We start from the raw sequence: 14,296 nt of genomic DNA, 5'->3' as shown, positions 1-14,296 counted from the left end.
ATGCGAAGCATCCTCGTATTATTGTCTGCGGGTATTTTTCAAGATGGACATCCATTAGACAGTGTATATTACGATCGAAAAACACCCCTATTTGGGGCAAATCGTTGAACCTAAATTCGTTTTAATTGTCAATAACTAATTATCGAACTCAATTTAATTAGTAAACAGGGTTACATCAGGTGGTTAAATCAGTACCGAAAGTACGAACCAACTGTATATACCATCGAGTAAACATTCTAGAAATAACGCGCGATTTACAGAATTTTGCCCTTACGTAAATTTATATATAGATTATTATTGTTATTGTTATTGTTATTGTTATTATTATTTGTGAAGGTGATACAACATTATAATTAGGCAGCTTGCCCTGTTTGTATCTGCTCCTTTTTTTCTAAATGATTAAAACTCTTTGCAAATTGCAAACAAATTTTTAGTTGTTTTTCTATTATAGGTTGGTGATAGTTGGGTTTCTACTGACTGTACAGCCGACTGCACTTGCCATGGTGATGGTGTTATTGCATGTTTTAATCTAACATGTAGTACTTCAGCTGAATGTACAGCAAGGAATGGTGTACATGGTTGCTTCTGTTTACCAGGTTATGAAGGAGATGGCATTGTGTGTGAAGGTATCAGCTGTTTTAATTCAAAAAATTTCAGAAGAAATAGCATTGCAGTACCAAGTTTACACACAGTTTATTTTGTACACTTTTGAGACTTTCAAGAAGAATGAGACATAAATTTTCTAATTTCAATTTTAAAGATTTTCTGGTTATATAGATACAAAATTAATGTGGATTTTACTATTGCAAATTTGTTTTCTTTTCAAGATATTTGTCAGCGTGGAATTGGAGTTGAGAGTGGTGCAATTCCAGACACCAGTCTTCTAGCATCAACTGAATGGGATGCAAACCATGGAGCTTCTCGTGGACGTCTTAATAGTCAACAAGTTGGAGTTATGCGTGGTTCATGGTCTGCAAAACATAATAACCCTGCCCAATGGATCCAAGTAAATCTACCACATGAGTATATGGTGACAGGTGTGGTGACCCAAGGTCGTCAAAATCTTGACCAATGGGTGACATCGTTTCAAGTTTCTTACAGTCTTGATGGTATTCATTGGTTTTTTGTGCTGAATGAAAATGAACAGCCAATGGTAAGTAGGCCTGCTTTTGTTTTAATACTTTTTTCCAAACATATGTTATAAATAATTATCGCAAGGATTCATGTGTGTGAATCCCAGTAAAAGGAACTATAAAATCTTGTGATAACTCAAATCACATCAACTTTATTTGTTATTTGAAATTAAAATGGTATGTCATGTTTGTTTTCAGGATTTTGTTGGAAACTCAGACTCTAATACTCCAATAACAAACTACTTTCCTGAACCAGTTGAAGCTCTTTCAGTTCAAATACAAGCAACATCTTGGAGTGGTCATATTAGCATGCGAGTAGAAATACTTGGCTGTGATGGTAGGAACAAAAACAGAAACAATATACTTAATTTGAAAATTATGATATAGGATGATATGATTTATTATAGCAATAATGATATTGATGATAAAACATTAGTCAGAACTACATAAATGGACTGTATTACTTTTTTAAAATGATTGTACTCTGTTTTTATTTGTAGAAGTGCGTGCAACACTAATAAACAATATTGAACCAGAAATTTGTCTTGAACCTATGGGATTGCAGGATGGCACTTTAGTGGCTGGCAGCATTGAAGCATCCAGCCAGTGGGATGATAGTTTACAAGCAGACAATGCCCGTTTAAATGCTGTTGTTGATGATACTAATGGTGGTAGTTGGTCTGCCCAAGTAAATGATGATTCACAATGGTTACAAATTAACTTTGGTTCAGCAACAATGGTTACTGGAATTATCACTCAAGGACGTAACAACATTGACCAGTGGGTTAAATCTTACTCAGTTGATTTTACAGAGGATGGTACAAATTGGCAATCTGTTTTGGACATCAATGCTCAAACCAAAGTATGTTTTTTCTTATAATATCCTCTCTCAACTAAATGCATAATAAGTTTGTATTTAAAACTCTAGACTTAGCTTTTTGTATACAAAAAAAACCCCCAAATAATGATCAGATCTGAGCCTTTTTTTGTGTATTATGGTAACTTGGAGTTATTTTATTTTTATAATAAATTCTTATAGTTATAGTATTTGATTTTTGTTTAATTTCTCCATTGATTTTCAGTATTTTCCCGCAAACATGGATCAGAATGGTCAAGTAACAAACCATTTACCAGTAGCTGTTCGAGCAATTGCTATCAAGATAAAACCATCTGTCTGGCATAATCATATTAGTATGAGAGTGGAGATTCTTGGTTGTTCAGGTACTAATTTATATTTTAAATAGTAGGATAGTATACAAGCATGACCAAAGGCAGATTTGAAATAGTTTAATGACAAACTATCATTTCTAAAATTGTGGAACTTGGTAATGTGTGTTATTAAAATTTAATGTATAAATAAATAAATAAATTCAACTAACATTTTTGTATACCATATATTTCATTCTTATTTTCCAACTATTTACAACAGTCATAGTGTGAACTTAGAGTATTTCCTTACTGCGCTCTTTTGTATCAGTTAATAATTCTGATATTTTTTATTTTAGTTCCAGATGAAGACAGTGAAGAGGGTGAGTTTTGTTAAAGTTTCTCTTGAAAATTCAAAAACATATTTTAGTTCTTAATAAGTTGGCGTATCACTTTTATTATTACCATTGTACACTCTTGTAGCAATTTGTAGCAAAGGGCTAAATTGCTGTTACAGTTAATAATACAATATGTATAGAAACATGAATACACTGTATATATAAAAAATAAATCCATTAAAAGGATATTCATTCTACATAATTCATCTTAGATATATGGTCATAAAAATCTTTAAATCTTTCATAATAATTAATTATTACAATACACTCACTGTGAAAAAATATTTAATAACTTGATATGGTATGCACTATGCCAGCTTCCTCATGTTTTATGTGTTTATTAGGTGAATGTTTGGAACCAATGGGAATGGAATCAGGACAGATTGCATCGCACAGTTTAACTGCTTCCTCAGAATATGACAACAACCATGGTGCACATCGCGCAAGACTTAATATTGGAAGAGAAGGTGGTGAAGTAGGTGCTTGGTGTGCACTAAGAAATGATCATTCACAATGGATTCAGGTTGATCTAGGCTCACCAAAAACATTAATGGGCATTACAACTGAAGGAAGAAGTGATTATGACCAGTGGGTCATCTCATTCCAAATTGAATACAGTCAAGATGGCATAGCCTGGCTAGAACTAGTTGGCAATGGAAATGCAGTTGAAGTATGTCTGCTTGTTAATTTTTAAATCATTAATTTTGATACAATAGTGAGGGTTTGAATTATATGCTCAGACAAGTTTCTTCCTACAGTCTATAAATCAATGGTACATTTTCAGTTTTTAATTAAGTAAAGTATCTTTAGCTAGAAGAATAAAATAGGTCCTCCAAATATAAAGCGTTAGTTGCATATAGCGACGAATATTTTAAAAACTAAACTTCTAAAAAATGAACATTAATTTATTATACAAAAGGATACCGACAGAAGTTCATGTTATGGAACATATTTTATGGAAAACTTCTTAGCTGCTCTGCCTCCTCTCGCATGGCAGTTAATAATGGTGAAGGAAGGTGGATAGAAAGACCATTTTAACCTGGATAGATTGTCTAAGCCACCATGCTAAAATGTCATGTTTTGCTGGTTAAGCTGTTGATAAGAAGTGATATGAAATTTAAGTGTACAAATTGTAACTGCCTTATCGTATTATTTTATACACAATTCTATATTCTGTAAATTATACTTTAGTAGAGTTTACAATGAATTGTATGCAATACATTATATAAACATTTGATGCTCAATATGATTTAAGGACCTAATACTTTTTCTATGTCAAAAAATGATGTGGAATTATTACATTTATTTTTAAGTAGAAAGAAAGAAAATCAGTAAAAAAAAAATTTTATTTTTCCATCCAGAATGTTTTTTCTTTTGTTTTTTAGGAGTTTATTGGTAATGTAGATCGTGACACACCAGTCACTAATCTGTTTCCAACACCAATTAGCTGTCAATTTATACGTGTTCATCCTACAGCATGGAACGGCCATATAAGTATGCGGTTTGAGATTATTGGGTGTAATGGTAAGATAGAATGATATTTAATTGTGGTTATTGTTACACTGATTTTACATTACATTTTAGGTGCCCTTTTTTCAAATAGATATAGTATACACAAACATTTGTCAATTTGAGTAGCTGAGCGTTTAAGGCTGCACAAACTATAGTAACATATTCTGAAAGGTTTAAGGCTCTCCACAACCATCTTTCTTGTGGTAAGAATTTTAAATTGAAGGTTCAGTGTACACTCATGGCTCATGTTCACTTTAAAGAACCCAGTGCAGTAGGAGTTACCCTGGGGTACTGGTCAATCTCAGCCACTGTTGACAAACAAAGGAGCGCCATTTAATGGCAGCTGTACAACATGAATCTTCTTGTGTGCAATTTAACCCATTCAAGTCACCAGTTATTCACACACATTTACACAATTTTTTCTTTGCCACAATTTGCTTCATGCTTTATCGAAATTATGATTTAAAAAAATGTGCAGCCATTTTTGTTGAGTATTTCCATTGAAATTGCAAAATCGAGAGAATACACCAATGAATGTGAATTGACTGTTGTATTTATATGGTCTCTTTACATTAATACAGAGCAATATGACCTGTTTTCTAAAGTTGTTGTAGATATATTTATTTAAGTGTTTCAAAATGATATCCATCATATGTTATTACATTAACATATTATTCAATCTTAAACAGATGAGCTTAATGTAACTCAATCAGACTGCCAACACCCTCTTGGAATGAGAGACGGCTCAATCCCTGATGATCGTCTGGCTGTATCAAGTCAATACGATGGACGTCATGGAGCTGTTGGTGCTCGCTATCATTCTAGTGCTCAATCATCTAATGTAGGAGCATGGTGTGCACAGGTTAATGATGCTAATCAATGGATTCAGGTTGACTTTGGAACTCGTGATATTGTTACTGTTTCTGGAATATCAACACAAGGTAGATCAGATTATCAACAATGGGTTACTGCTTACAATGTACAGTACAGTCAAGATGGTATAACATTCCAGGCTGTCAATGATGAAGATGGCAACCCGAAGGTATTATTTACTTTATGTACAACATCTGCTATATATATGATCTGTTATATAGATTTAATAGAACCATTCAATATAACTTTCTTTCAATATTCAATTTTTCCATTGTTACATCTTGTTTTTCTTTGTACTTTGATAATTGTTTTAATAAAATTTAAAACAAAATTTTGCATTCAGGAATTCCAAGGAAATCATAATCAATTTTCTGGCCAATACAATTATTTTGGTGAACTAATTCAAGCTAGATATGTTAGAATTCTTCCAACTCAATGGCATGGACATATTAGTATGAGATTTGAACTTCTAGGGTGCAGAGAACCAGTACCAATACCACCTAGTGGTAAGTATATGTATTGGTTAAAGATATATAAATAAATAAGTTAAACTTTCAACATTTTATTTGCACACTACAGATTGTTTTCATGAAGGAAATAAAAATCACTTATCAATCATCAGGTCTTAGGCTCTGAGTAAAGAATAATATTAATTACAATTTATGTTTAAAAATCTGTATAATAAGAATGCTGAATTTGTTTCATATAGTAAATTGCACAGATCACATGGGAATGGAATTACACATCATCCCAGATAGTAGCATCTCAGCATCAAGTGAATGGGACAGGAATCATGGTGCTTTACGTTCAAGACTAAACACATATGCAGGTTCTGGTGGAGTTGGCTCATGGGCTGCACAAACAAATAACCGTGAACAGTGGATTAGGGTTAACTTTGGGACTGTCAAAGATATTACAGGAGTGATTACTCAAGGAAGAAATGCTTATGACCAATGGGTGACTGCATTTGAAGTATATTACAGTAATGATGGATCTGATTGGCAGCCAGTTGAGGATAATGGTCGCACAGTGGTGAGTTAAATTTATAAATACTTTTGAATAATCAAACCACAAAAGTCAAAATTGTTATTTAAGAAGTACACATAAAAGCCAAAAAATATAAATGTTCATGTTTCTTTAAATCAAATATAATCAATAATTTACAAATAAAACATCTCAGTAATTAATTTTAATTTTTATCATAGGAGTTTACTGGAAATTCAGATCGAGACACTATGGTAACTAATCTCTTCCCAAGATCAGTTAATACTCAGTATATTAGAATACGCCCAACCGAGTGGCATGGACACATTAGCATGCGATTTGAAATCTTAGGGTGTAGAGGTATGTTTTTTCATTTTTATTTCAATTTCTTATTACTTTTTTTTTTCATTGTTTTAATTCTTTTTTTAAAAATTGATCACTGCTCTAAAAAGAAGTGATAAGTTTAAATGATTTACAACTATTTTGTTGGTATTTAATTAAAACAATAACACAACAATAAATGTTTTCCAGTTCAGGTGCGACAAAACATATCACCACCTGCCACCTTTTTGTTTTTATCACACACACAAAAACATTACTGTACTGTCACCAGCTACATATTATTTTGATATAAGGCAGCTAAAAATGTAAATATTTAACCATTTGATTATATTTTTATTTCAAGATGAAAATCAAGAACTTGAATCTCCAAATGAAGGTCTGTACTGTGTTCAAAGTTTTTAAAAGTTAGAATTTAGTTTATTAGAATGTTTTAACAAAATGATAGTTGTTTAAACTTGATATCTCTTATTCCAATTGAGATCCCAAAAATATTGCCAATCATTTTTTCACCTGTATTTTGTCTTTTTAATTAAAATATTATAATAATATTCACCATACTGATATGCTCATCCTCCTCTTCAGTGTTTAACTATATTGTGTGGTTAGGGTTAGTAAAAAATATATGTAATAAATTACTAAACAATATTGACAAAAAAGACAATTCAACATAAGGGACAAAATTCTGGTATAGTAAGTCAAAAAGTTGTCATTTATTAAAATGCTCCAAATGACCAAAAACCAGTTTGAAGTGAATCTGAAAGTTCATTATTTGTACATTTGTGAATTTCTTCATGTATTTATGCTCTTTGTATACTGAAATATAAATGTTTAACTTAATTTATTTCTTTTAAGGATCTTGCACTGGTGCAAGTCTTGGCATAGAATCATCAGAAATCCCATCAGGAAACATCCGTGCTTCAAGTGAATACAATGCCCAACACGGTGCTCGTCGTGGTAGATTGAATATTGAACCTGATAACGATGGCATTGGTGCATGGGCAGCCAGAACCAATGATCGTAATCAGTGGATTCAAGTTGATCTTAATAACGTGAAAGTAGTGACTGGTGTAGTAACCCAAGGGCGTAATGGAAATTATGATCAATGGGTTAAGTCATATGAAGTATTGTATGGCATGGATGGTTCTAACTGGGAAACAGTTATGACAACTTTTGGCACATCATTGGTAAGTTTATGTAATACAAATAGTTTGTAACAAGAAGCTATGAATTTATTGATATATTCTTTCTGTATACATTATTCAGAATTTTTAGTACTGTCTTAAATTCAAAACATACAGAGCAACTTGGAAATTATGGTAACATCTAATAATATTAATTAGTATTTGATTCTTTACATTTCAACACTCTTGTGATATTGTTTACATATGCATTGCTTGTTTATTTGCAGGTATTTGTTGGCAATACAGATAAAGATACACAGGTTACCAATCTATTTCCAGTTGAAATACAGGCACGATTTATTAGAATCCATCCAATGACTTGGCACCAACATATTAGTATGAGGTTTGATGTCACCGGCTGTCCAGGTAAACAATTTAACTGTGCATATGTCTGAATAGAAATGAATTATTTGAATAAACTGTTTTATGTTTATGTTATAAATTGGCTGACCATTCTATTCTAATGATTAGGAGCTGAAACAGAGTTCTGTACAGATCCTTTGGGAGTAGAAGAAGGAACAATTGCACTTACAGCATCGACTGAATATAATGCACAACATGGGCCTGAATATGGTAGACTTAATACAACTCCAAGGAATGGTAATATTGGTGCTTGGGCCGCTCAATCAAATAATCAAGACCAATGGATCCAAGCTGATATTGGTGGTATAAAAGAAGTGACTGGAGTAATTACACAAGGACGTAATGGGGGCTATGACCAATGGGTTACAACTTTTGAAGTTTTATACAGTATTGATGGTAACAACTTTGAATCAATCATTGGAGCCAATGATGCTGCTGTTGTAAGTTTTCCTTTTTTTTTTATTAAAGACCTTGCCACTGATAGCACTATAGCATTGCCTTTTTTCCCAGTATTATTGTCTTTTCGATTTATATATCAATCTAATTTTAGAATCTGATCTCTTAACAAGAAATGTATCCTTACTAAATTATTGTTTCCTGTTAATTTTTAATTATTACTTATATCTAATATTTACATTCTTTACAAATTTACATCCATTGACCTTAATAATCCTTCGATTAATTTCATTTAAATTCAACATGATTACAAAAACATATACTGTATGCTACACAATGGTACCAAGATAATACTAATTAGGTGTTGGATTCTTGGTATTAATGCTACCCCCTACCCCAAAAATGTCTTTTTATTGTAATTTTGAAGAATAACAAAATTACATGACAATTGGTATTAATGCAGTGCAATTTTTTTCATGTTAACACATATTTTGTTATTCAATATGTCAGTAAACACAAGTAAAACACAATTAAATTGAAAAATATTGAAAAAATTGGAGATTTGATATTGAAATGTATCTCATTATGGCAAATATTTTCAATTTTTGACCTCTACAGACCTTAAAAATGGTTCGATTAATTTTATTCAAATTTTATATGATGAAAAAACACGAATGCTACACAACGACACCAAGATCATACTAATTAGATGTTTGATTCTTGGGTTATTGCTATTATTGTTACCCCCTACCCCAAAAAAATGTATTTTTATTGCAATTTTTAACAATAAAAAATAACAATTTGTATATAATGAACTGCAATTTTTATCTTGTTAACATATATTTTCTTATTCAATATGTCAGTAAGCACAAGCAAAACACAATTAAGATAAAAAATATTGAAAATTGTAGATATGATATTGAAATTTATCTATATTTTGGGAAAAATTTGCATTTTGCAAAAGGTCAATGACCTTTTAACCTCTACTGACCTTAATAATCTTCCGATTAATTTTATTTAAATTTTAAAAGATTTTAAAAGATGTATGCTACACAATGTTACTAAGATAATACTAATTAGATGTTGGATTCTTGGGTTATTAGGATAAATGTTACCCCCTACCCCAAAAAATATTTGAAGATAAAACACTGATGATCATTACAAATGACGCAAGTACATACAATGCATCCCTATATTTTTCTTGTTAACATCGATTTTTTCACTCTATATGTCCGTGGGAAGAAAATGATACCAAAGAAGTTTAACTGTGGGGGGTGGGGGGTGCACGGTAACCCCCCTCCAGCCCATGGACTAATATTAAAACACTACGACAAAACACCTTAAATTTGTGACCAGTCTGCATCAAATATAGATCAATAGTATTTTGGTAAAATATATAGGTCACAAACTACACATATGTGACATTTACGTCATTACGTCTATCTTCAAAGTAAGAAGAATCCAAAAATAGATTTAAAATGTTTTATTTAAGTTCATTTAAATTATACAATAATGTATAAATATTTTCTGTAATGTTTGTCAATTTACAGGAATTTGTTGGAAACACCAATCCTGACTCAGAAGTTACCAATTTGTTTCCAGCACCTGTCCATGCCCATTACATTCGTATCAACCCGACAGCTTGGAATAATCACATCAGTTTAAGATTTGAAGTTCTTGGTTGTCCAGGTATTTCTACAATAATATTTATTTCTTTACACCAATTTATGTAGTCAAATCCTTAAAATAATCAGATATTTGAAAAGTGAACTACTGGTAATAAAATAATAGTTTTAATTACACCCAATTTGATGACAACATTTTCATTGAAATTAATTAATCAAAATGATTTTAAATTTGTTGCTGTATATTACTGTATATATTATATTTCACTATAGTAGTAACAAATGTATTATAAAAAGGAATTATTGCAGCAGATCCAGTTTTGGTTGTTTATTATAGTACCTCTAAAAAGTAAATTTAAATTTTGAAACGTTAAATTGCATAATGAAACCAATGCATTTAAGAATAATACTATAATAATAGGATACCGGATCACCAGTTGAAATATTTCTTTAAAAACTTAAATGCACTAAACAGTATGAAAAAAATATCATACTAGTCATGATTCTTCAATTGTAATAACTTTTGTTTTTGTTTTAATTTCAGCTGAGATTGCTGATGGTGAGTAGAATATTTGTTTACCATTTTGTGACTGAAATTGTATAATGTTCTTTTACTTTGATATTGAATTTATAAGCTGATATATTCACTAAAATTATTAAGATATTTTTGGAAAATTAGGTTAAATCATTAATAATTCTGTTTACAAATACAGAGAGATGTAGGGAGCCAATGGGAATGCAATCACTTGGTATTCCATCCAGTCAAATCGAAGCATCAAGTGAATACAACAATGCACATGGGGCACGACGTGCTCGTCTTGATATGACTCCTGATAGTGATGGTATCGGATCGTGGGCTGCAAGATCAAACAATCAAGATCAATGGATTCAAGTGAACCTTGGAGAAGTTAAGGAAGTAACTGGTTTAATTACTCAAGGAAGAAATGATTATGAACAATGGGTTAGTTCTTACCAAGTCTTGTACAGTATGGATGGAATCAACTGGGAAGCCATTCTTGGAAGGGATGGCCAACCAAAGGTAAATTTGAGCACATTTAATTGATATGTACGCTATCTGTATTACTATAATTTGTACTGTGTGGTTAATATTTTATTGTTAACTTTTTGTTGTTTTGTTAACATATATTTATGCCTATGATTTCAATCACTTTTAGGAATAGTATTTTGTAATATTTTGACGGGAATTTTTATTTTCTTATTTTTTATTATTAATTATAACAAAAATTAATATTGACTAATACAATTATATAGTACAGTTATACAGTAATAACCAGATTAAAGTTTAATTTTCCAAAACTGAAGATGAAATATGATGGTGTTAAATTTACATTTAATTTTAACATCACAAGTAAAACCAAATTTTATTGTTTTTAATGGTTAAAACTATGTTTAATTACAGTCATTTGTTGGTAATAGTGACAGAAATACACATGTTATTACATTGTTTTTTGAACCACTTTCAACACAATATGTTCGTATTCGTCCTCTTCAATGGCGTTCACACATCAGTATGAGATTTGAAGTTCTAGGATGTGCAGGTAATGTTTGTTTTTGCTTTTACTGTGGACACTTTCAATAAATAATAATAGTACAGTTAGATTGATTGTAAAGTTAAACTGTATTAAATAATGTGTCATGATATAAACCCTTGTGACCATGTTTCATGCCTACTTCATCTAGATATAACATGCATTTATGCCCAACTATATTATCAACATACTCTAATCATTTTATCCTGCAGTATACAAACCCCACATGATTTACAAATTTCAAATATTAAACAATATAAACATGTTTTCTTTATTACAGCTCCTGTTGAAGAAACTCATGGTAAGTTTTTAGGGACTAATTCATTTAACAATAATTAGTTTAGCTGTAGATACAATGAAAGGTTTTTGAACAATTTAAAAAAAAAAAAAAACATTAGCACTTTTATTCTTTATTCAAGCTGTAACTAAACATTTATAATTGTATATTCTTGAGGGTATGTATGCCTTATATTTAATTGTACTTAAATAGATTAGAAAATATACTGTATCATTAAATTTGAACAGTAAAAAAAGATTTGCATTTTGTTTAATAGTGAACTGCAGAAATGCTGTCGGCATGGAATTAATGATTATCCCAGATTCGTCTGTCACGGCATCTAGTGAATACAACTCTAGACATGCAGCACGTCTTGCTAGGCTCAACCTGACACCTAGAGGTGGTGATATTGGATCTTGGGCTGCAGCATCTAATGACAACGACCCATGGCTTCAAGTTGATATAGGTGAAGTTAAAATGGTAACGGGTGTTATAACCCAAGGGAGAAATGGTAACTATGACCAATGGGTTACTGCTTATGAAGTAATGTATGGTATGGATGCAGTCAATTGGCAATCAATACCTGGAAGTGATGGAAATCCATTGGTAAGTTTTTTTGTTACATTTGTATTTTTTGTTTTATTGTTAAATTTGTAGTTAATTATGTAAATGACACAGTAGTCACATATCAGCTCAGATGGTGCACATATCATCACTCTCCATAGTAAATACAAGCATTACCAATTTGTTTTCTTTTTATAGGAATTTGGTGGTAATTCTGATAAAGATACTCAAGTAACAAGTCTCTTTCCTGATGCTGTGTTGGCCCGATACATTCGGATTCATCCTCTCAGATGGAATGGACATTGCAGTATGCGCATGGAACTTCTTGGATGCCCAGGTAACTCGCATTTGAAGTGTATGCTTCTATACAATCTATATTACTAATATAATATTTCTTACAATTTAGTTATCCAGCAAGGTATGAAGCAATCGACAGAGTTTGTTTTTACACTTAAAGTAAAGAAATGGTTATTCACATAAATAAATTGTTATTACCCATACCAGATTGAAATGTCATTTCGTCTTTGTAATGGACTTGTTTATATTTTTAGATGAAGATCAAGAACCGCAAGAACCCACTGAAGGTAAATTTAAATGTTTAAGAAAGAATTTTTTTTATGTAAATGTACAAAATGACAGGAAAACAGTATAGTATATTGTCAATGGACCTAAAAAATAATAATCTAATTTAATTTTTGTACAGAAGGATCTTGCTCTGGTGCAAGCCTCGGCATAGAATCATCAGAAATCCCATCAGGAAACATCCGTGCTTCAAGTGAATACAATGCCCAACACGGTGCTCGTCGTGGTAGATTGAATATTGAACCTGATAACGATGGCATTGGTGCATGGGCAGCCAGAACCAATGATCGTAATCAGTGGATTCAAGTTGATCTTAATAACGTGAAAGTAGTGACTGGTGTAGTAACCCAAGGGCGTAATGGAAATTATGATCAATGGGTTAAGTCATATGAAGTACTGTATGGCATGGATGGTTCTAACTGGGAAACAGTTATGACAACTTTTGGCACATCAATGGTAAGTTTATGTAATACAAATAGTTTGTAACAAAAAGCTATGAATTTATTGGTATATTCTTTCTGTATACATTATTCAGAGCAACTGGGAAATTATGGTAACATCTAATAATATTAATTAGTATTTGATTCTTTACATTTCAATACTCTTGTGATATTGTTTACATATCCATTGCTTGTTTATTTACAGGTATTTGTTGGCAATACAGATAAAGATACACAGGTTACCAATCTATTTCCAGTTGAAATACAGGCACGATTTATTAGAATCCATCCAATGACTTGGCACCAACATATTAGCATGAGGTTTGATGTCACCGGCTGTCCAGGTAAATAATTAAATTGTGCAAATGTCTGAATAGAAATGAATTATTTGAATAAACTGTTTTATGTTTATGTTATAAATTGGCTGACCATTCTATTCTAATGATTAGGAGCTGAAACAGAGTTCTGTACAGATCCTTTGGGAGTAGAAGAAGGAACAATTGCACTTACAGCATCGACTGAATATAATGCACAACATGGGCCTGAATATGGTAGACTTAATACAACTCCAAGGAATGGTAATATTGGTGCTTGGGCCGCTCAATCAAATAATCAAGACCAATGGATCCAAGCTGATATTGGTGGTATAAAAGAAGTGACTGGAGTAATTACACAAGGACGTAATGGGGGCTATGACCAATGGGTTACAACTTTTGAAGTTTTGTACAGTATTGATGGTAACAACTTTGAATCAATCATTGGAGCCAATGATGCTGCTGTTGTAAGTTTTCCTTTTTTTTATATTAAAGACCTTGCCACTGATAGCACTATAGCATTGCCTTTTTCCCAGTATTTTTGTCTTTTCGATTTATATATCAATCTAATTTTAGAATCTGATCTCTTAACAAGAAATATATCCTTACTAAATTA

The 14,296-nt window shown here is 31.6% G+C and overlaps 1 protein-coding gene across 1 annotated transcript in view; it reads left to right on the top strand.

The window, feature by feature from the left end:
* LOC140039369 (uncharacterized) overlaps positions 1 to 14,296 on the top strand; it is a 203,269-nt gene that overhangs the window by 42,017 nt on the left and 146,956 nt on the right. The window contains exons 35-61 of the mRNA XM_072084972.1: positions 452 to 626; positions 828 to 1,153; positions 1,332 to 1,470; positions 1,634 to 1,995; positions 2,216 to 2,354; positions 2,639 to 2,662; positions 3,022 to 3,347; positions 4,063 to 4,201; positions 4,879 to 5,231; positions 5,406 to 5,568; positions 5,772 to 6,094; positions 6,268 to 6,406; positions 6,732 to 6,764; positions 7,241 to 7,572; positions 7,797 to 7,935; positions 8,041 to 8,372; positions 9,879 to 10,017; positions 10,498 to 10,512; positions 10,667 to 10,992; positions 11,374 to 11,512; positions 11,784 to 11,804; positions 12,058 to 12,386; positions 12,543 to 12,681; positions 12,896 to 12,928; positions 13,048 to 13,382; positions 13,572 to 13,710; positions 13,816 to 14,147. Of these exons, the coding sequence (XP_071941073.1) occupies positions 452 to 626; positions 828 to 1,153; positions 1,332 to 1,470; positions 1,634 to 1,995; positions 2,216 to 2,354; positions 2,639 to 2,662; positions 3,022 to 3,347; positions 4,063 to 4,201; positions 4,879 to 5,231; positions 5,406 to 5,568; positions 5,772 to 6,094; positions 6,268 to 6,406; positions 6,732 to 6,764; positions 7,241 to 7,572; positions 7,797 to 7,935; positions 8,041 to 8,372; positions 9,879 to 10,017; positions 10,498 to 10,512; positions 10,667 to 10,992; positions 11,374 to 11,512; positions 11,784 to 11,804; positions 12,058 to 12,386; positions 12,543 to 12,681; positions 12,896 to 12,928; positions 13,048 to 13,382; positions 13,572 to 13,710; positions 13,816 to 14,147 (5,391 nt within the window). The remainder of the gene's footprint in view (positions 1 to 451; positions 627 to 827; positions 1,154 to 1,331; positions 1,471 to 1,633; positions 1,996 to 2,215; positions 2,355 to 2,638; positions 2,663 to 3,021; positions 3,348 to 4,062; positions 4,202 to 4,878; positions 5,232 to 5,405; positions 5,569 to 5,771; positions 6,095 to 6,267; positions 6,407 to 6,731; positions 6,765 to 7,240; positions 7,573 to 7,796; positions 7,936 to 8,040; positions 8,373 to 9,878; positions 10,018 to 10,497; positions 10,513 to 10,666; positions 10,993 to 11,373; positions 11,513 to 11,783; positions 11,805 to 12,057; positions 12,387 to 12,542; positions 12,682 to 12,895; positions 12,929 to 13,047; positions 13,383 to 13,571; positions 13,711 to 13,815; positions 14,148 to 14,296) is intronic.

Source organism: Antedon mediterranea, chromosome 2, assembly GCF_964355755.1.
Source record: "Antedon mediterranea chromosome 2, ecAntMedi1.1, whole genome shotgun sequence".
In the NCBI taxonomy this organism is placed as follows: domain Eukaryota; kingdom Metazoa; phylum Echinodermata; class Crinoidea; order Comatulida; family Antedonidae; genus Antedon; species Antedon mediterranea.
This window is presented reverse-complemented; position numbering and strand designations above follow the sequence as displayed.